This window comes from Lepidochelys olivacea (genome assembly GCF_965140295.1).
Source record: "Lepidochelys olivacea isolate rLepOli2 genome assembly, chromosome: 1".
NCBI lineage: Eukaryota > Metazoa > Chordata > Testudines > Cheloniidae > Lepidochelys > Lepidochelys olivacea.
This window is the reverse complement of record NC_140411.1, coordinates 201,140,604-201,163,760: the sequence shown is the minus strand read 5'-3', so window position 1 is coordinate 201,163,760 and position 23,157 is coordinate 201,140,604. Positions and strand designations below refer to the sequence as shown.

General features: G+C 42.1%; 1 protein-coding gene across 3 annotated transcripts in view; it reads left to right on the top strand.

Annotated features, from left to right (window-relative positions):
- TTF2 (transcription termination factor 2) overlaps positions 1–23,157 on the top strand; it is a 35,619-nt gene that overhangs the window by 3,641 nt on the left and 8,821 nt on the right. For 2 of the 3 annotated variants that reach the window (XM_084649207.1, XM_084649205.1), the window contains exons 4-18: positions 385–451; positions 1,049–2,083; positions 3,298–3,424; positions 4,240–4,440; positions 6,054–6,211; positions 8,619–8,700; positions 9,027–9,143; positions 11,547–11,697; positions 11,953–12,058; positions 13,090–13,280; positions 14,390–14,543; positions 16,872–16,963; positions 19,640–19,725; positions 20,539–20,666; positions 22,353–22,523. In XM_084649207.1, coding sequence (XP_084505333.1) covers positions 385–451; positions 1,049–2,083; positions 3,298–3,424; positions 4,240–4,440; positions 6,054–6,211; positions 8,619–8,700; positions 9,027–9,143; positions 11,547–11,697; positions 11,953–12,058; positions 13,090–13,280; positions 14,390–14,543; positions 16,872–16,963; positions 19,640–19,725; positions 20,539–20,666; positions 22,353–22,523 — 2,866 coding nt within the window. The remainder of the gene's footprint in view (positions 1–384; positions 452–1,048; positions 2,084–3,297; positions 3,425–4,239; positions 4,441–6,053; positions 6,212–8,618; positions 8,701–9,026; positions 9,144–11,546; positions 11,698–11,952; positions 12,059–13,089; positions 13,281–14,389; positions 14,544–16,871; positions 16,964–19,639; positions 19,726–20,538; positions 20,667–22,352; positions 22,524–23,157) is intronic. The other variant, XM_084649206.1, reaches the window with a different exon arrangement.

Sequence of the window (23,157 nt, the reverse complement as noted above, 5' to 3'; positions counted from 1 at the left end):
CTTTGGTAAACCATGAGGGGTTCCCAAGACTTTGATCGTAATCAATGACTGAATCGTGTTGAATGTTCCGTGTCACCACACCTTCAGTTTTTGTTTCAAGACAAGAGAGGAACTATAAGCAGAGGAAATGAATGTATCCAGAGGATTTTAATATTATAGAAAGCTATGCATTGGGCAGTTACTAAATTTGATCTTGTTTATTTTTCCAAAGGTCTTGAGCGATATACTAAATGCAGACAAATCCCTGTAAAGTGCAGATCCAGAGACTCTGTCTGGGACACTGCCTGTGCAAACTGAATTTGTAAAGATTCTCTGTGATGGAACATACTGGTATATGTGTTAAACTTGCTTTCGGAGCTCATGGTTTCTTTTATTGTCTACTAGGCTATACTATCGATGCCTTAAAAGTAAGATGGAAGGGAAGAGGTGGTGTGGGAGCATCCCATGGCAGGTACATGTGTGTCATTTATATTTAAGCTCTCTGTTGCTCACAGCATGCAATTGTTTACATTTGTCCACTATGCAACCTGTAGTTCAACCTGCGACGGGCTATCGGTTCCAGCGTGCAATGCTCCATCTGGATTTCAGGTGTCAAGCCGCTGTTCTTAAAATGAAATATTTCACGCAGGGGCCTCTCTTTACAGGCTTAGATAAAACTAACTGCCTCAGACCAAAGTACAGGGAGTACTCTGGATTGTGGGCAACTTGGGTTCAGTATCCAGCTGTGGTCTCTTCTCTTTTTCTCCTATCCCCATTCCCAGAGGCTGCATGGTTGATGAGACATCCTGCTTAGTCCCTGAGGTGGGGCAGTGGGTGCAAGGAATCAGCTTTATGCTTCTCATTAGTGCCTTCTACAGCCAGGCACTTACTAGTACTTGAACAGAAGGATGGCGGCTCTGACACAGCCTAGCTGGAGTTATGGGAAGGGTGATATTCCCAGAATCTGATCTTTCTTGAGTGGGTTATGGCATGGTTGAGGGTGTGGATGGGGTAATATTCTTTCCTAATTCATGTTCTAAAGAATAATTTTATTTGCATATTTTTGCAGGATTCCAAAGCCATCAAACCGCCAGTAGATGCAGAATCCCAGTATGCATCAGAGCTATTCCTTAATCCCAATGGTCAGCGAAATCCATTCAAAGTTCTAGACAAGAATTGTGAACTGTCCTCCTGGAAGCTACTTAATAAAGGCAACAGGGAAAAAAATAACATCGAAGGAGGGAAACAGAAGGAAAAGAGAGAGCAGGCATTAGATAAAAAGAAGGAGGAGAAACTGACATCTGAATCCCAGATGGGAAGAGAGCATCCAGTGGGAATGAAGATTAAGAAAAAACAGTCTGGGGAGAAGAGGAGTGACACAGAACTTGGGAAGGGAACAGGGACCAGAGCTAAATCAAGTCAGTCTGAGGCTCAGAAAGAGAGAAACCTTTCTGGGGATAAACAAAAATACGGCACCAGTGGAGAGTCTGAGAAACCCTCTGAGCAAATAGAGGAGGAGGCATGTGCGAAGCCAGTGAAAGATGCCTTGCATAGAGAAAGGAAACTGAAGCCTTCATCCCCAAGCCTTGACAGCCAAAAAACAAGCACTGAGCCACTGAGAGAGGAGCAGCTCAGAAAGGGAGACTCAAAAAGCAACAGGGGCAAAGGAATAGAAGTGAAGGTAGATGCTGGTGGGAAGGCTAGAGAGAAGAATGTGACACCCAGAGAGTGTGTGATTTTCCAGGAGGCTACAGACTTGTCAATACCATCAGCATTGCTCCAAGTGCCCTCTGAAGGAGGCCCAGTTGCGCAGCCAGCACCATCAAAGGCAGGAATAGTGCCAGGGGAGCGAAAATATGTAACTCAAAATACTAACAGTGATGAAGGTGAAATTGTGTTTGTTTCTTCCAAGTTGGGCAAAGACCAACCTGATGGGTCAGTATTGGATTTGCAACAGGGGGAGGTTCGTGAGAGAACATCTGGGAAGAGTGAGCAAAGGATTTTCTCTTCCTCTTCAGGAGTTGCAACATCTTTGCAAAAGGAAGAAACCCTGGACACCAAAGCCCTTCAGAACCATCTTACAGTCCAGCTGAAACAGAAAAAGGTTGTTGTTTCTATTATACACTTCACTTTTGCTCTTCCCAGTCTCGAGGCAGCTGTTTGCATCAGCTCAGTCAAAACTAATAACCCCTACCGAGCAGTATATGTAAGGCAGTACTCTCTGGAGTACTTAGAGAAAGGTGATCACTTCAGGCTTCTGAAAACTCAGGCTAGACACAAATCAGTTGGATCTATATACACTTAAAACACTGTGTGAGAGAACTTCATATCCTCTAGCTTGGGGGTACTTAGTATTCTCTGAGGGCCATGTCAGCAGCATATGGGCTGCACCTTAGGCTGTGTCTACATAGCAGCTGAGGGAGCGCTTTCCACAGTGAGTAGACACGTGCTATCTCTGCTCGACCTAGCGTACTACAGATAGTCGTGTGGCTGCAGTGGGATGGGCAACAGCTAGGGCTAGTTCCGCAAATCCGTACCTGGGGTCAGGCAGGATTGTACTTAGGAGACTAGCCTGAGTGCTATTTGCAACTTTGCTTGAGAAGTGCTAGTACATGTCTGTCTACCTATTTTGGGAAGCACCCAAAATTGCATCAAATGGAGGAGACTGCAGCCATGTTCACTTTTTAAAAGTTTGGTAATACTTTGGAAAAATGACTTTAAAAAGACATCGTGGAGAATATTTATGATTCCAGCTTTGCATGCTTACTCTGGGATGGAGAAAACAAGATGTGTTCTTTCGCTTTTGTTCATAATTACTAATTATAAAGATCTGAAAACTTAGAAATTCTGTTGATCCCGCATAAGTCAAAATAGAATTTAGATCTTGCTACTAGAACTATTGCTTCTGTTGGATAACATGGTGTAGAAAGGAGTAAAAATAATGAATAAAGAAAGCAATCTAGACTTAGTGCCTTGGAGAGCTGTTGAGATCTTTAGGCTATGCTGGTTGTGTTCCCCTTCTCATAATCTTAGGGAATCAGGGGTTCCTAATTCCCCTCCCCTAAAATTTAATAATAGTTATCTTATTTTCTGGTTAAAGATGCTCCAGAGATTGATATAATCCTTATACGAACTACGTTACACTTACAAATATTTTGGAGATTGCAGAATTAGGTTAAAATATCTGACTTCCTAGAATGCAAGTCTTACCCTTTTTACTTTTTACTGTTCTGTGTAGAGGAGACTGGTTGGAAGTAGTTGGGGGTGGATATCAGTACCAAGTAGATAAGACATGGATTTTTGGGTTTTGTTTTTCAGAGCACTTTGGCGACAGTGAATCTTCAGGCCCTACCGGATAAAGGCGAAAGATTATTAAAGCAAGTGCAGGGTTTGGAAGCTGCGCTCAGTGCTCTCAGCCTCTCAACAGCAGAAAGTGCAGAGGCAGGTAAGAGGATTGGTCAGTATTTTGCCAAGTGGTGTGTCCGACTACAGTGTGTACATAAGGTATAAGTTCATACATGGTGTGTTGCATATATAGAGCCATGGGAATGCTAGGAAGCTGGACACAGCATATTAATTGAAACACCTGAAAATGAATGAAGGAATGTATTAAAGTTGATTATTTTATTTTTTTAAATTTTTTTTAATTGAGAGGTGGTTTTCTCTCATGACTTGAGCACATGACTAGACTCCAGAATTTCTGGATTCTGTTCCAGTTCTGCCAGTACTTGACTGTATGACTTAAGGCAAATCATGTACGTCACCTGTGTCTAACTGACCAGTATCCTAAGGGTTAACTTTTTCTCTCTGTTGAGAACCTTACTTTTTGTACAAGGTATTTCAATTATTTTGCCTCAGGTGTACAATGTACTAAACTTCATCTGCCATTTTGTGGCCAGATGTGGTTGAGCGGATACTTTTGGAGTTTCTTCACAATCCTGTATGCTAATTCACTAACCTAATTAACTGTATTAATCACCTGTGGATGAGATGGACCCTCTCAGATTCACTGGGCCATTTGTTCCTGGGCACTTGTACATGCTGAGAGTGTCAAGAAGGACACCCCTTGTAACATGGACAGATCCTCTGGGAACAGAACTGAGACTCCCATGTCTCAAATACGCCACTGAATGGTCCTTGTTAAGTGAAACCTTTTGGTCCCTTCTCCACTGTGCCACACTTGAAATGTTGACCTAAAGCTGAGAGACTACAAAGTCCATTGCCGAGCGATTAACCTTGAATGTTTCCCTTCTCAAACAGGGAACAGTGTGAGTAGTGACAATCAGGAAGAATCTCTGTGCAACCCATTCAGCAGGACGACCACTGAACCATCCAAGTCTGTGCATCTGAAAAACCCACAGCCATTCCAGGATCCTCTTGCTAAAACCTCTCTAGGATTGCATGGCTGCAGCTCAGCTCCCTCTCTGGGACCCAGTCAATACTACAGTAGTGTCTATGGAGGTAAGGTTGAGTGGGCAGCAAGAAACTAGGCCTACTTGCTAGCTAGCAGTTGGCTTTTTTCAGATTAGGTACCATAATCAAGCAGCAGTTTGGAGGGAATCCTAAACTCTGTGGATGAGCAAGAGCTTATTCCAGTAAATTTCTAGTTGCTTTCTTCCATAGAATCTTAGTGTAGAGAAAAGTACAATGAGGTATCTTGAGGAGTAAATCCTGATAGAAGGAATATCTGGGTACATCGGGGAGTCAGAAACTTTGCTTTATTTTGTTAGGTTGGTTTCTGGCAAACTGCTGACGTGGTCCTTCATTAAGCAGAGTATAGATCCCAGTATGCTATTCTCCATCCTGAACCAAGTGGAGAACTCCGTGGGTAGGTGGGTTTGGTGACCTATAAGATATATGAAAAAAGTTAGCTCTATGTTGCCCATGGGGATTAGGCAGTGTGATCAAATACTAATTCCTTGCAGGGTGGTTTGATTTAAATCAAGGTTATTTAAAACAGCAAGCCGGAAATCTTGATTTAAATCATCAGTTTAAATTTTGTTTTGCATTGTACTCTTTAGTTTTTCTAAAGAAAGGATTCTTATTGGTTGGTAACCATTAAAACATGTTTATTTGCAACTAAATATAGCTTTTACACTACACTTTGTCCTTTTTTCCTCTCTATATCTATACACATTTATTTAAGCATTTATATAGCTTAATTTACATTTATTCAGATGCATAATTCATCATTTTTAATAAAAATTTAAAAATTAAGAATTTCTTATTTACTCGATTATGATTAATTTTACTTGTGATTTGTGTTAAGCTCTGTTTGGATGGAAATTCAAATTCAGTCAAAAATACACAAAAGCACCATTTAATTTTTTTATTAAATAAAACTAAAATGTTCTGGATACATAAGAAAAAAATTCATCAAAATTTATTAAAGCATGTTTTGCATTTAAAACTGATTTATTAAACAAAGGAAGTATTATCTGTAGTTAGTGAATTGAACTGATTTGTTTCTGGTCACCATGTCCTTCCAGATTTTAAAGCTAATAGATCTCATCCTCTAACACCTAGTTTTTATTCATGGATTGGAAGAGGGGAAAACAAACGTTTCTGTTTTTTCAACACCCAGTTGGTTTCTTAAGGTTTGAAGAACTAGATGAATAAACTGAAATGAAGAAAATATTCTTTTTGCACCTGCTGACAAAAGCTGGTTTAGCACTTCAACAAACTCTGGCTCCAGGTGCTTAGCCAGTAACTTCCACTAGTTCAATGGTTTGATTTTTTTTGTCTTTAAAACTTGGCAGCAGACATGTACTGCTTAATGTTTTTTGTTAATGTTTGCTTAATGTTTATTTTTACATGATTTTAATAGATTTAAGCTTTAACCTGTGTTGTCAATTTCACATTTAAGTTTTTTTAAAAATAAACCTCTATTTAACTTAAATTAAAAAATAAAACAATCAATTTTTAATCACACTCATCCATGTTTGTTACCGGGAGGTGCACTGTGGTGTTTTCTGGAAGCCTGTAGCCATTTAACCATGCCTTTTAGCCTCTGAGCTTATTAGTGGGAATTAGTGCTATAAACAGTGCTCATTCACTGTGCTGCCTTTTCCTAGCAAGCGCCAGTGTGCAGGGATTGTACGGAGGCAGAATGACTGAAGATCGACTCAGGGCAGTGCACAGTGCCACAAGTGATGCCATTAACCATCTTCACAGATCTCTAGAATCCTGCCCCACAGAGGAGACTGTGGCTGAGGACCCATCTGGGTTGAAGGTGAGCCAGTAGCAAGAGAGAGCAGTACTCAATTTGATTCACAGTTTCATGTAATCTCCATTATGAAACATAATGTCAGGGATTATGCTATAAAATGGGCAATTCCAACGTATTACCTATTCCTAGACAAATGTACTGCCTTATGTATACTGTTCCACTTAAGCCAAGAGGTGCATCAATAAAAAGCAGAGGTTTGTCCTTCGCTCCTATCATTTTTTTGTAGGAAGAGCAAACTGCAGTACTGCGAGTGACGTATGAATCTTCAGTTTTACCAGAAGACTTTTAGCGTTCTGTCAGCTACATTGGAACCTTATCACTTTTCTTCTTCTCTAAGATTGTAAAGTCTTTGGGATAGAGGCCATGTCTATGTATGTATTTACAGAGCACCTAGCACAATGGGGCTCTGATCCTGATTCTCTGGGTGCTGCTTTAGTCTAAATATGACATACAAAAACTATGCTGAAATAATGTTGTTTAGGATGTAAAGTCACTTACTCGACAGTTAGGAAATGCCAGATTAAGGCTGCCTGGACAACCATAATTCAGCCCCCTTGTGTGTATGCATTATGATACAGTTCTTAATACATAATCACATATGGTTTTTTCCCTGCAGGAAAATAACTTGAGATGGTTTGAATAGTGAGTCTGGCACTAGTGAAAGGTGTTAAGTGAACAAGCTTAGAGACTGAAGTTCTCTGTCTTTACATGGCATGAGTAGTACAGTGCATATCTCTTCACAGTTCTTCTACTACTCATTCTTCCTCTGATCATCATCTTAATTGCGATCCTCTGTGCTGGTCTCAGACACAGCTGCCCACTTCTTATTCTTTTTGTATGTACTCTAACCTACCATAGAATTTAGCCCAAGCTGTGTTGTAGATTAGAGCACTCCCTATGGAATAGACAGTGAAGGGTGGTAAGTACAGTTAGCTCCCAAATTTTGCAGATATGTGCTGCAAAGCCTTTTAGCAATTCATAGTTTCATAGAGTTTAAAGACTGAAAAGATCATTAGATCATCTAATCTGACTTCCAGTATGTCTCAGGCCATTAAATTTCACCCAATTACCTCTGTATTGAGCCCAAAGCATAACTTGGCTAAAGCACATCTTTCAGAAAGGCATCCAGCCTTTGAAGACTCCAAGAAATGGGGAATCCACCCTTGGTAATTTGTTCCAGTGGCTAGTCACCCTCACTATTTTAAAAACTTGTGCCTTATTTCTAATTTGAATTTGTCTGGCTTCAGCTTTAAGCCGTTTGTTTTTGTTAACACCTTTCTCTACTAGAATAGAGAGCCCTTTAATATCTGGCATTTTTTCTCTGTGAAGGTACTTATATGCTGTAATCAAGTCACCTCTCAATCTTTTTGATAAGCTAATTTTTCAACATCCTCTTTTAAAATGTGGATATCAGACTTGTGTGCAGTATTCCAGTGTCAGCCATACCAATAATGTGTACAGAGATAAAATCACCCATATACTCACTACTCCCATGTTTATATAGCCAAAGATCACATTAGCCCTTTTTGCCACAGTATTGCACGAACAGAGTCTGGGGAACCAAAAGAAAGTCTGTCCCTGCTGGGCAGATTTAATTGTCATTCTTTAATCCTCATGAAGAACTATAGTGACAGCTACTCTATAAAAATGCTGATAGCTATGCCATTGCCAACTCTCTGCCACAATCAGATGACTATTTCATTATTAAAAATAGCTTTTTTCCTTACTCAAGTACAGAAATCAGTCCTATATAGTAGAGGAATACTAAGAGAATGAATAAATGGTCAAACTTGACCTCCTCCAACATTATTAGAAGTTGATGGTTGATAAATGTAGTTAGTCATGAAAAAATTCCTTTACTCTCAATAACACCTCAGATTTCCACTACAGGTCATATGATAAATTAGTTTGGATGCTTATACAATAATATAACATACAGGGTCAGAAGTTGCATTATTTGCTAGACATGATTCCCAAGGATAAAAACTCAATTATTGTTTTTTAAACTTTCCTACACTGGATAGATCTGTTTCTCAGACGGTGATCTCTTTCATAGTAAAATAAAGCTTTTAAAATGACATGCTCATAAAAGATCTTTCATATTTCTTTACAAATATTGTACATTTAAAAATTTCTTCCAGCTTGTTTGTGAAGTACTAGCACAAGTTAATCTGTCTTGTAACATTTATAGTGTCTTGCTATTGCAAAAAGTCTGATCTCAGAGTAACTAGTACCACTCTGAGATGTTTGTATTGGTTTGGAAAGAAAACTGACAGACAAGTGCTGAGTGTACAGTTGCCCTAAAACAGAACTTGACTGTTTGATCAACTTGGCATTGAGGACAGAAATGTCTGAGAGCAATGTCTCTGAACGGCAATTACACTTTACATTCCGTACTTAATCTTTTCAGATCCCATTGTTGCTGCACCAGAAGCAAGCACTTGCATGGCTACTCTGGAGGGAGAGTCAGAGACCCTGTGGAGGAATTCTGGGTAAGTAACATCATAATGCAATGTATCAATTTGGGGTGCATTTTTCTGGCAAGAACATGCCTTGTAATTAATTCTCCACCATGGTGGCAGTGGTGAAAGCGTATTTTAGTCAGGATCCATTTCCTGGAGAATCCTGGTTTCCTTGTCTCCCATCCAGATATGGGTCAGCAGCCCATACCAAATCATAGCTTACAGTAGTAAGTTCTTCAAGATCAACAAATATCATACTATGTTACTTGGGAGTTTGATTTGGTTCAGCATAGATTTGAGCTATGCAGACTCATTCCATGCCATAATCTTGACTTTCCCTCTTCTTTTTCTTCCAGCAGATGATATGGGCCTGGGGAAGACTCTAACAATGATTGCACTCATTCTGGCCCAGAAAAGGCTAGAGAAGGGGAAAGGAAAGGAGAAGAAATTGGAAATGTGGCTGTCGAAACACGGTATAGAACAATTATACTGCAAAACAGTGCTGGTACTTCAAGTGTCTGGGCTCTCTAAAAGATTGCACTGTGTGTGGGCAACATGCGTTGTGGTACCTGGATGGTCCAAGTCTGACCCACAGTGTGCTACAAAGTGGCTGCCCTACACTTGGCTCTGGAGGTGCAGCCTGCAGAAAGTGTATTCTGGGATCATAGTGCTCCACTCAATCAGGATAGAGATGTGAATGCTGGGATTTGTAGTCTGTCTCCATTTAGCCAGGATTAAGGCAGATGCATACTGCTCCATTATGTGCAAGTAATATACAGTCTTGCCCTTGGATATGTATGCAGCTCCTTCTGAAGTCAGTGAGTTGCACGTGAATATCAGAAGGCTACATTTTTCCCTTATGTTTGCCCCTGGGATTTCTGCAAGCTGTTAAATGTGCCCCTTAGTTGGGTGGAGTTTAGTAACTGTGTGTGGGGGGCCATAGTCTGCCCATCTGCCTGCCTGCCCAGTATGTAGGAACTACAGGTCTTTCTTAAATCTTTGTTGGATGTTATGCTATTTGGTTGGTCAAAGTCCTAGCAAGATTGCTAAGGATGTGTCTGTGAGAAATCCAAACACTGCTATAGAACTCACCTATTACCATTTACCCTTGGAGATATTCTTGGGATCCAAATGACTATTAGTTTGTGGGGGGTTTTGTGTGTAATTCCCCACCCCTCCTTGAATCTCAGTAAGGAGGATTCTGCCAGCACTATGTGGTACAGAGAACTAAAAACACCATTCCATCTCTGAGGGTGAGGGAAAGAATTCCCTATGGCAGGGGTGGGCAAACTATGGCCCACGGGCCAAATCTGGCCCCTCAGGGCTTTGGATGCGGCCCGCGGATTTGCCACCCGTGTGGTTCTGTGGGCCCCGTGCCGCTCCGGGAAGCAGCTAGCACCACGTCCCTGGGGAATGGGGTGGCAGAGGGCTCCGCGCGCAGCTCCTGCCTGTGGGTTCCTTCCCCGAAGCTCCTATTGGCCGGGAATGGGGAACCGCAGCCAATGAAAGCTTTGGGGGAGGTACCCACAGGTGCGCAGAGCCCTCTGTGCCCCCTCCCCCAGGGGGCCGCAGGGACATGGTGCTGGCCACTTCCTGGAGTGGTGTGAAGTCGGAGCCACCTGCCCTGGCCGCAGTGCGGGCCGCTGCTGCTCCGGAGCTGCTCCAGGAAAGCGGTGCCGGGCTGGAGCCCACGCCCCCTGCCGCACCCCATACCCTCCCTGCACCCTAATCCCCTGCCCTGAGCCTCCTCCTGCACCCCTCCCTGCACTCCAACCCCCTGCCGCACCTCTCCTACACACCTCCCTGCACCACTGCCCTGAGCCGCCTCCTGCACCCCAACCCCCTTCCCTGAGTCCCCTCGTACATTGTGCACCCCTCCTGTGCCCCAGCCCCTTTCCCTGAGCTCCTTCCTGCACACCGCACTCCCCCCTGCCCCAGCCCTACATTCATGGCCCTGCAAGCAATTTCCCCACCCCGATGTGGCTCTTGGGCCAAAACGTTTGCCCACCTCTGCCCTATGGGTGTTTAATCTATACTTAGTTTTGAAGCATAGAAGCTAGGTAATGTTATGCATATCTTGTACTAAAGCAAGTGGAGATTGCATATGTCCTCCTACAGTCTGGGGGAAAAAAAACAAAAAAAAACCCCAACCCTGCAGACTTTTCAAGTTCTGATTGCACTGGTGTATCCTGTATGCACACGTGCACAGAACTGACTTGTATACAGAAACGTTCGTTATTAATTTATTTTCTCAGAATGATGGCTCCATCCTTATTTAATTTGTTATGAGTTTTGTTTTTTTTATTCCTCCCAAAAATGTTACCAGGATTTTCTGTGTGTCTTAAGCAATCAGTATTTCTTTTTCCTAAAACAAAACTTAAATATTTGCATAGATGATTTTCATGAGATGTCACATTCTGGCTTTTTTTCCTAGACTTTCAGCATGCTAAAACAGAAATAATTAAGTGTGATAATAAGGCACTTTAGTCTTTCAGTGCTTCATATTGAAATCCTTATTTATTATTCTAGTAAGGCTTCATGCATGAAATTTTTGTTAATGCAAAATAGCAACAAAAGTATGTCAAGTACATGAAAAATAAGCTGAGCTTTAAAATATTTTTGTTTGCGTGTAGTGTTTTTAATATTGTACAGATTTTTCTCCAAAATGTACAACTGCAGGAATACACTGAAGAACTGAAACACTTATAAAAGACACATCTACTTTGCAGAACCATGTGAATGGGAAAAGTGGGCCTGCTCCTCTAAATAGATGGAAGGTTTGGAAAGTCAAGGCAGCTGGTTGGAAAATCCCATGCTAATTGTACTCAAATGAGAAGATTCTGAAATCTCTTCCTTTTCTTGTCTTTCTATTTAAGATTCCTCTGTCGTCCTCTCCCGAGGTACTTTAATCATCTGTCCAGCATCCCTGATCCACCACTGGAAAAAGGAGGTTGAGAGACATGTAAGCAGTGGCAAACTGAGGGTCTGTCTGTACCATGGACCCAACCGGAACAAGCAAGTAGAGGCGTAAGTGCAAAGCCATAGCAATTCTGCGCAGGAGAAGCAAAGCGCTAAGCAGGAGGCTCACTGGCTGAACTGTCTTGGGGAGAAGCTCCCAGCAGTAGAACTGTAGGAGGCATAGGGAGTCAGGATTGATTGAAGTACTGGCTCTTACAGAACAGCATCCTACATGTTCATCCTTGAGTGTTGGTTTTGCTGCCTTGCAGAAGGGGTTCCTGATGGGTCTCATTGCTGACAAGCATGTCTCTTCTTTTTGTACAGCCTCTCTGAATATGACATTGTTGTCACCACCTACCATCTTCTCTCCAAAGAAATTCCCACGAAGAAGGAAGAGGGAGAGGTCCCTGCTGAGGAACATGATGTGGGGGTGAGATACATGCAGTTGACAAGGGGGCTGCTTTATACAGAGAGACTTAAAAATCATACTAGATTGACCTATTATTGTTACAAGAAACACCTAAGATTATTGAACATGGGAAAAATATTACTTTTTCATCCCCCGTTGCTGTGAGAGACTTATACAAACACGAGAAACTGACTGGAGACAATCAAGTTGTCAAGTGCACAAAGTAAACAGAAAAAGTAGAGTATCTATCCTAAGCTTTGTTACAATAATCATGTTACTTTTAATAGTAGTAACTAACCAGGGCTTGGACTCCAGCCCAAGCCCAAATGTCTGTCCACATTGCAGTTTTATAGACCTGCACCCTGAGGCCCGCAAGCCTGAGTCAGCTGACATGGACCAGCCATGTGTGTGTTCTTGCAGTGTAGATATACACTAAAGTCAAAACTACTTTCAATTGGCTGTATGGTACAGATGAAGTACACTTCAATTCCCTGGGTGCACTTTGTATATGATATTAACTTTTATGCCTTACATCTGTATCCACAAGAGACCCAAATATGTCTCCCGCAGCCATTGGATCTATGTATTTCCACACACTTGTAAATGTAAAATCTCCCCTCATGGATTAATGAGATGGGATTTATCTTTTGGGATGCATTACATTTATCCTTTTGTCATAACCTGGCAAAATTCTGCTTGTCCAGAATGAATATGTTTTTGGGCAGGATATTAAAATACGCATTTTTTTTCATTATCATCCATAATCATGGTAAAGGACAGCCAAGGACACTTTGATCTGGGGCTAGTAGACTTTCTTGACAGTTTTGCAGAGCTACTTGACTGAAATAAGCAGTGCATGTTATAAAGGGGTGGAGAGAGAACCTCAATAGAAGTGGTGACTGCTAAGACCTCTGCTCACATTTGTGGGGACTTCCACCAGGGAAAGACTTCCTGCCAAAAAAACCCTATCGACTTGTGGCTTTCCAGGATGTGGGGTGTTTTCCCCCCAGCCTCATATAGAATTATAAATTCAAGCCTGCTTTCTCCTCCAGGATACACCATGTCCCTGCTCTCCTCTGCTCCGAGTAGCCTGGGCTCGGATTATACTGGATGAGGCCCACAATATCAAAAACCCCAAAGTTCAGACCTCTATAGCTGTGTGCAAACTGAGAGCCAGTGCCAGATGGGCTGTCACCGGGACGCCTATACAGAACAACCTGCTGGATATGTACTCACTGCTCAGGTAAGCTGACCGCGTGGGAAACAATATAACCCTGGTAACCATAGCTTTGTCTATGGGCATCGTCCAGTCATCTTAAACCAAAGATCCTGGTGTAGAGTAACTTTGCTAGTGGTGGGGATTCCCAATCCGGTTATTCTTTAGTAATTCAATACCACCAAGCAACTTATGGTAGTGCAGATTTCTCAGGTGACTGGATTTTGGCTAGGCTAGTAGTTTTATCTCAGTTCTTTGTATGGCATTAGATTCTACACCTGCAGATAAGGTGGTCCACAGCCTAGTTGCTCTGTATCCTGGGCCATTGACCTATTGCTTATAGTTTTGCTTCCATAAGCAAGGGGGTTAAGTTAGTTATTAATCTATTGTATGTTCTTACAGGAGAATTGAACTGACCATGGCATTGACCTTAATGAACAGCTGTGTTCACTCAACAGTCATTGTTTCTCTCCTGTGGCATTGCTAGGGCTTCATTAAAATGAGGGAGCGTGTGCTTATTACAGTAGTTTCCACCAAATTAGTTACGAATTTAGATGGCTCTGCAAAAAGTGGCTCTAGTTGGGTCGTAAGTGGGTTGAACACTTGTTACTTTTGAAAACAATCAAAAATATCTGGTTTAATCTCTGAGTTTAGCTTCAAGCTGGCTGATTGGAGGGGAACTTTTGCACAAACTTGAGATGAACAGATTGTTTGTTTGTTTTTAGAGAGATGGGAGTTTGAAGCATTAAATGTGATGCCTTTTGGCAAATTCTTATGCTATTTTTCTTTTTGCCATCTTAAAAATAAATGAATAAAAAATGAGGTGTTCAGAGGTATACTAACTAAGAGGAGGTGATCCCTGCTGAACCAACAGCACTGCCCCCTAGCACCATTGGGAGCAAGATTTCTCTGATCATCAGGCAGTTTGTGTTTTAGTGTACAAAGATGTGTCAGTGCTAAGTCTGAATATAGATTCTGTTACTGTTGTGGGCTTTTGTTTGAGGGAATTTGATGTAAACAGAACACAAGGCTGTTTTGGAAGGGAAGCAATCCAATTCTCTTCTGATCTTCTTGAGACTAACCAAAGAACTTCACTTAAACTGGCATTCATTGTCTTTTCTCTCCTCTCCTGGTAGGTTTTTGCGTTGCTCTCCCTTTGATGAATTCAAGCTATGGAAGAATCAGGTAGATAACAATACAAAGAAAGGGGGAGAGAGATTGAGTATCTTAACCAGGAGTCTCTTATTGCGGAGAACCAAGGACCAATTGGACTCGACTGGCAAGCCCCTGGTAATGACCTCTCTCCTCTTCTGGGTGTGGGAAAGGGATCTGTGCCCTCCATGTAGCAATCAGATGGTAGTTTTTCATATACAGGCTTGTCACTCTGCGACTGGTTTTTCCCTTTGTTCTGCAGTTTAGGATGCAAGACCAGACCCTGTCATTCACCAGCAAGGAGGCTTGGCTTCCTCTTCAGGGAAACCAACCCAGCTTCCCAAAATGGAACAAAAAGCTCATTATATATTGTTGTTTTCCTAATGAAGTTAGGAAATTTAAAATATTCTACAGAGCAGAGAGTCAGTGAACTGAATTCTTACATCCAACAAATGGCCAGGTCAGAATGGTGAGCCTGGATACTCTGAGAAGAGAAATAATCAGGTATCAAATTTATCTTATTCAGGCTAGCCGTTCCTACTACTAGGATTTTAACAGCAATGAAATACCAAAGATGGCCTTCCATGGCTACTTACAATTTAAGATAGCAATTGGTTTCCTCTAAGGGATTATTTGGGGTATCTCAGCATACAGAACTTTTTTTTTTTTTTTAAATAAATAATATATATTTTATAAAAGGCTACATCTAGAAAGGTTGTGCAGCTAGCTTGTAGTACCTAACTGTGAACGGTGTACCAAGTAGCTGCTTTCTCAACCCCAGAAATTAGTCATGCCCTAGTAAGCATGTAGCAATTGAGGCTTAGTTGTTTGTTTTGCCTTTTAATACTGACTGATATAAACAGAGCATTTGACTTCCTTTAAACCTGAGTGCTAACCAAGCAGAGCTTAACAGCTCTCTAAACACCCAGTTTGTACCATGATTGCTTTAGGATGATTAGGTTTAGCACAGAAAGAAGGATGCCATTTCCTGAGATCTGTGCTACACTATGTTAACTCTTGGACTAAAAGCTGGGTCAAAATGCAGCAGCACGTTGTTGTTGGTCAGTGACTGGCAGGTGTGATCCTCTTTGGAACTGTAGAGCAGAGGAGAAACCCAGTAGTGAGTCTCAATATTCAAAGAGGAATATAAGGCATCTGATTTCTTTCCATGCAATATATTAGCAAATTAAATGTTTTATAGCTCAGTGTTGCCAACTCTAGTGATTTTTGAGGTTTTGTTATTTTTAGTGTTTTTCCTAAAGCCCCAGCTCCTGGGATCATGATATTGTATGAGAGTCTCAGCTTTAATTTAAAATAAGTAAGTTTCTGGCCCTCATGATTGCAGAGAAAAGCATGAAAATGTGAAGCAAGTATAGCCTAAGGGATGGAAAAACAGAAGGCTAATAAAAAGAACCCAACATTACTTTTTTAATCTTTTTTATTTTGGTGGGGCTGGACTCAGTTTTTGAATGTTTGGGGTTGGCAATTGTGAGTTCATCCTTAACCTTGCTATTTCTTATGTTAAGAATGCCCGGGAACTTGGCATCTGGAGGGATGAACTACAAGCTGGGGGGAGGGGTTTTCAGCAATGGCGTTGGGGCTGGAGTTGGGTGGGATTGTTGCCTGAGGTGACAAATGTTCAATAATCTCTCTGGCATCTGCTTCCAGAACGATCACCTCACCTCAAATGAGGCATGTTCACTCTTAGCTGTTGAACCTGCAGGGAAGGTGGCTGGGGATGCATGTATGTGGGCTGTAGGGATGCCTATCCAATAGGATTTTTAAGTTTCAGTGGACATAGTAGATGTTCCTTCTGTGTATATATTCTCTAACTCTGCCCAAACTATCTCTCTCCGTATTAGCCTCGCTTGTTAGCTACTGTGGCTGTGATGAGGAACCTGAGGGTGTTACTGTACCTGCAGATGCAGAGCCAACAGGGAGTGCTCTACATGGCTTAGCATCTTTAATTTGAGTGAAGGATTTTTGTATTTTAAAGATTCAAATCAGATGAGAAACCTCATCCCATCCTTATCGCATCCTACCCATTTAGGACCTGACGTGCTTGACCCATTTTAAAATATAGCGCCATCCTGTTAGGCCTGGTGATCCATGGCTTCTGCCACACGTCGGCTCATGGCTGCCATCTTGTGGTTATTCCTTGACTCTTGAACGTTGTGTGGAGGACCACAGGAAACCCTGCTCTGTAGAAGGCCACAGGGGCTTCAGCGTTCTATCCAAAGCAGTGTGAAAGATTTCCTCCCAAGGAGCTGAGCATGTTGCCTGCACAGCATTCCTGGGCCATCTGGCCTGGGGAACGACAAGCTGTTCGATCTGAGACAGCAGAGTCTTGCATACGTTGTTCGGTGATGTTGGATTCAATGAAGCTGAAGGAATCAGCAGTGATCGTGGGGCTTTCTGAAATCTCTACACAGTAAATGGCTGACTCTGTTTGTGTTTTCTCTCTAGGTATCTCTGCCTGAGCGACGCACTCAGTTGCATCGGTTAAAACTCTCAGAAGATGAGCAGTCTGTGTACAATGTGCTCTTTGCAAGATCAAGGTATGAGTGTCTGAGAAGGAGGGAGGATGGTGACTTCCCATCCTTTCCAATTCTTATTTTCATCTTACAGTGAAATCTTATTAAGCTAGGAGTTGACTGTCTGGGCAAATTCTGCTTTCCAAATAATTTCTGGCTGTGTATATGCTAGACACTTTTTGGAAATCTCCTACCTTTGCACTCCCATCATTGCAGCTCCACCATTGTTGTAACAGTGGGATCACTAGTATAAACAGATCATTGGTGTTTTTACCACCATGTTAAACACTGCTAGGAGCAGCTCGCAGTGATACAGTGGTTAAAAACTCCTATGACTGCCTGTGCCCTGTACTACCACCCTGAATGTTAGTGTAAAATGGCGAGAGATTTCTGTGACCTTACCCAGGGTACAGGACTGTTAGACAATTGTGTCCCCTCAGTTCTCCAGCCTGGGGTGCCTTTTACACTGCTTTGCTGTGAGAGCAGCCACTCCTGGCCAGCTCTCACACAGCCTCTAGCATGTAAACTATTCCCAGCTGAGTTATATGAGTGCTCTTAGCCAGCCACTCCTGAACTATATTGCAGAGTGACACCAGCAAATTCCCAGTCCCAGACTTGTCCCCAGACATGTCTTGTACTGCCCTGCTCTTTCCTTCTGGACAATACAAGCTCATCTAAAGTTCATAATTTCATTAATAAAAAATAATATGCAAATACCATATCTCAAATGGAGTTTCCCAAACACTTCAATCCAAACACATGGGTTTAGATAAAACAATAAAAAAAAAAGTTTATTAACTACAGAAAGATAGATTTTATGTGATTACGAGTAATGAGGCATGTAAGTCATAATTGGATACAAAGAAATAAAAGGTTAAATGCAAGCTAATACCTAACTTAATAAGCTAAGTGAATTTACAGCAAAAAGGTTTCTCTTACAACATGCCGACAGCAATCTGGCTAGATACCTCCAGCCAGGACCCCTCCCGCAATTCAGTTATGCTTTTGTCTTTCAAACATGGTTGATGCCATGAGAAGAGATGAAGGGAGAGAGGTGATTTGGGGCTTCTGTTGTTCATTTTTATAACTTTTCCTCATTTTTAAATTGTTTCCATGGGAAACCCCAGCTGTTCCATTGCCAAGAGGTAAATTTCTCACTCGCACCCTTCTTCCTGCCAAAGAATGGCCGCTTAATCAGGTGATAGTCCATTTGATTATCTTGACACCTGGGGTTAAGGTGCTGGCTACCCTTTTGTCTCTGGGGAACTAGTTTGAAGCTATTTCCCTAAACTTGGAACATGTCTCAGTAAGTCATACAGTAAAATATTATAACTTTACATACAATATTTCTACACATATTTTACAAGAACAGTAATGTTCAGCAGATTATGAGCTTTCAAATGATACCTCACAGGGCATACTTTGTCCAAGATTTATCATAGTTTTGTAAAAATGGTGAACATCAGGGTACAGACTGTTACAATTTCCCAGAAGAATACGATGTAGACAAGCCTTTTGGACTTCCACAACTCTGCAGGTAACATCCTAGTCTTCTTCAGACTCTCTCTCCCAGACCCTTACTAGTGATCTGGATATCCTCCATAGTCCCACCTATTTTGGAGGACTTCTACCTTGTGACACCTCCACAAGCCTTCAAAGGATCTGTGTCTCAAGAAGGCTAATTTTTCTCTGCCCATAGTCTTTATACTCATCAAATAGTTGAAGACTATGCTCTAGCTCCCCAGGCTTGTGGTTTACCCAAGCTATAAATACCCAGATTTTTAAATCTTTCTTCAAGACAGTCCCTCCGACCCCCGATACTCTTTGTTGCCTTGGATGCAGTATTCATATGCTGTTGCACCAAAGAACTATATATACAAGGGCGTTTCTCCTCCTTGCATCGTGACATGCTTCTGTGTACACAACCCAAAATTGCATTGGCACAAACCAGTTTCTAACTTGCTGCCCACTATTGCCCCTACGTCTCTTTCAGCATCACCACATTCCAGGTTTTTCCCTCCAGTTGGGTATTTTTCTCCAGATGCTTTTACTCTTATTTTGCACAAAACATTATCCATTAGGCCTTGCATTCCTAGGAAAATGAGGTTATTTGGGTATTTTTGATGGTGAGAATTCTTCCTCCCATGCTCTCTAAAGTAGATCTCCATTCCAGCCTTACCTGTTTGTCTGAAACGGGATTCCCTTGAAGGTGAATCACAAAATAACATTAACTAGAGACATGCTAACTTGCTTGCTGGTGAAGCTCATCTTGTTTCTCCTTCCTCACTCCAGTTCTTAGATCAGAGGTCCCCAAACTGCAGGGCACCGCCCCCAGGGGGGTGCAGAAGAATGTTCAGGGGTGCAGGCTGGGGCCTGGGCCAGCCTCCATGGGGCGGGGAGGGAGCGCCCTCTGACCCTGGCTGCCGGCCGAGGCTCTGCTTCTGGTCCCGACTCCAACCAGCTGTGGCCCCAGCCTCATGCCCTTACCCCTGTTTGCATTCTCCCCTCCTGGAGCTGTGGCCCTGCACCCAGCCCCAGCTCAGGAGAGGGGGTGGTGGACAGAGGTAAGGGGGCACAAGGTGAAAAGTTTGGGGACCACTGGCTTAGATTGTAAACTGTTTGTGGGACACAGGTTGTGTCCAAATATTTATCTTTAATTTCTCCCTCGCATAACCCTGCTGTCTCTTTCATTTTTGCCAGGTCAACACTACAGTCCTATTTAAAGAGACAAGAAGAGCAGACGAGTCATTGCAGAGAGTACTGTGGTGCTAACCCATTTGATAAAGGTTAGAATAGAGGCTGCAGAAATGTTCTGTGGGGAGTGGTTTTTTAAATTATTAGGAAATTCTCCCTTAAAATTAAGAGGGAGTGCAGAGCAGAGAGTGAGAGCTACGACTCCTGAGTTCTCAGCACCTTGGGGCTCTTCTTTGGAAAACAGCTTGACTGCTGCCCTTGTGAAGATTGTTGCTGTAGAATATGCAGGGGGAATGTTTGGTGTGTGTCTGCGAAGCCTTTTTCTGGCAGTGCTGTTGCCAGGCTCACCTTTAAGGTATAGGGCTCTGTACGCTGCATATCTGTTTGCTCTGGGTAGGAAAGGAGGCGTGGTGCACGTTACAAAGTACTGGTATGGCAGGTGGTGTTTTAAGCAATGTATTGTAGTGGTTAGAACAGGGGACTGATTCAGGACTCCCAAGTCCTGTTCACACTATGTGGTGTTGGGCAAGTCACTTAACATATTTGGGCCTCAGTTTCCCCCTCTCTGAAATGGATATAATATCTGATCAACGAGGGTATTGAGGATTAATGAAAGGTTTAACAGAAGTACAAAGTGTTAGCATAATTTATTTAATCTCTTGCTTCTTGATGTCTTGTGTAGGAACATACCAAGCCCAGCAAAACACCAGTTTCTGCTAAACTGCAGTTTACAGTTTACTTTTACTGCAGTTTCTGTTTACTGCAGAAACACCAGTTTCTGCTAAACTGTGGTTCTGTTCTGAAACAGTACTTTCATTTTCTCTTGTTGAAATATGACTGGCTGATAGAGCTGCTGTTCTGATATGCCTCTGAATGTTTTCTGTCTTTTTCTTCCTTCCTAATAGTAGTACAAGAATTTGGAGCCCCTCGAAAGGATTCCCAAAGTGACTCTCATGTCTCAAGTACTGTCCATGTCTTGTCCATGCTGTTGAGACTCCGCCAGTGTTGCTGCCATCTTTCCTTACTAAAAGTGGTAACTATGCTGTCTTGTACTGTGATTAATGTGGTGTATAGAATGAATCATTTTAGAAGCACTTGATTAGAGCAGAGAGCAACTTTGGCTATAATTCCTCTAATTCCTTGAATGGAACTTCCAAAGAACTCACAGGTACAAGAGGATGTTTATGTTGGTAACTCATTTGGGAGCATTTTTCCCTCTGAGGTCAGTCCAGTTCCCCATCATGGTTGGCTAGGGGAAACCAGCATTTCTACATTAATTAATGCTCCTTTCTTGTTTGATGACTTATACAATTACAGAGGATTACAATGCAGACATTTACTATAACCTTGCAATATGGCATAGAGATGTTATAAATAAGATGAATACAAGCAGCATCCTATGAGCATTTCGTAATTCTAAACACATTCTTATAAATCTAATACCTATTTTAAGAATACTAATACACAGGTGAGCCAGACTTGTTTCCAGCTATGCATTTGTCAGTGTTCAGTGAAGTGTAGGGGCCTTGCCATGAGCTGGCACCTGGTCTGCTAGTATCATAACAAACTTGTAAAGTAAAGGAGAAGTGTGCTTTTTTTTTGAACCAAACCAGTTTTTGCAGAATATTTTAAAGAAACCAGCAACAACCTAATAGGAAACTTTTCCTGATGTTCAGCCCATACTTTTCCTTAAAATTTCTCTTATTTAAGCTTACAGGCCCCTTGGTAAATTCTTCTCCATTCTTGCTGTTTACTTTGGCAAATATTTGTTGACTGTTGTTGTCCTCTCTTCTCTCCTAGTCTTAGCCAGTTTAGTTGGCTGCTAAATTTTTTCCTTAAACTAATAATTTTATTTTCCTTCTCTTAATCCACCTGCGTTCATCTCTTTCTTGTATTGAGGTCCGAACACTGCACTGTAGAAGCAGTCTTAGCAGAATCATATTAAGAGTCATATTGCCCAATCCATGACATGATCTTTTATTTGCTGTCCCCTACTACTCCCTTGGTTACGTACTGAAGCGTCATGCTTGTGAACGCCATAATCCTTGAACTGGTCGGGGCATGTGGGCCATCTGGTCCTGGCATGTATGCTAAATGAATTGGGGGCATTGTTTTAGAAATTCCTGGTACTAAAAAATTAATGGGTCTGCAGTAGGCTGCATTAAAGAGCTGGTTAAGCACTGAACATTGCGGATGTGGCCTCCACAACTGAGCATCTTACCAAGAGGCCAAGCGCTGCACCTGACTTGTGTAATATGGAGCGGATTGCAACATCTTTCGTGTTAGGCCATAATTTCTTGTGGTTCTCACCTTTCAGATTTAAGATAAAAGTGGCCGGCACAGGTTACATGGTAAAGCTCTGTAGGCCACACTCATGAGTTCCATTCCTAGGTCCAACACCAACCCCCTACCTCAGTTTCCCCATCTGTAAAATGGAGCTAAAGCTTACCCATCTTATAGGGCGGCTTCAGGTGTGAAGCACTAGAGACTGTGCTTCACCACCCTCTAAACTATATATTTCAACGGTAATGTGGAGATCGAGCATGGCTTTATCTCCTGATTATAAGAAGCGGCTCCATCTTGTGGGTGTACAGCCCAGGGAGGAGGCAAGCTCAAGAAGTTCTGCTAATAGTACGCAGATGATGCTTTCTGGTTACTATCTGCTGGTGTGCATGTGGCTCTCATTCCTTACTATATCTGCTTATTTACTCTTTTGCAGGCCCTGGATCAAGCTAACTTGAACAGTGAAGGCCTTTCTCTTTCCCTGGAAGAACACCTCAGTGCTTTGACTTTGTCTGAACTCCAAAGTCCCGACTCAAAATCTACCGTCTATCTCAATGGCAAGGCTTTCAGCATGGATCTCTTTGAAATCACCAGAGAAAGCACTAAAGTATGCTGTCTGTGGTTCTGTCGCCTCTCTTGGGAGGCCTAGATTTCAGCATTTTCATATATTTGTTTTAAGTGAATTTTGGTAGCATGATATGTTTACAGTTGTCTAGATGAGTGGGTCAGCAGTTTGGGCATGGGTAGGTGAATGTACAGATGAACCTATTTCAGGGAGATTCCAACCTGTCAAACTGCACAGGAGGCCTTTAAAGGAAGAGTGCCTGCAACAAAACCACCAGGACACACAGGATCTACCATGGTGGTGGACTCTCAGTGCCCATCTCGAACATTAGACCCTTGAGACAGTACAGAACTTCTTGGTAGAGGAAGGGAGGTGGCAGCAAAGTGGTCTCTAAAACCTTTAGATAACGGGTGGGAGAAGGGGAGCAGTACTAGCCTGGGTCCACATGGGATGCTTGATTCCTACAAAACATGTTTGTAACTCTTGATTTCTTATGATGGTTTCTATGTCTTGTGGTCTTATTACTGTTACGGGATAAGACTTATCTAAAAAGTCACAGTAGCTACAGTAAAAAGTTACAGAAACAAATTACAACTTACATGCTTTTACGGAGTTAAATTACCCTTTTGCAACATCCTAGAGTGAACGCTTACATTTTTTCACTCCATGTAACTTA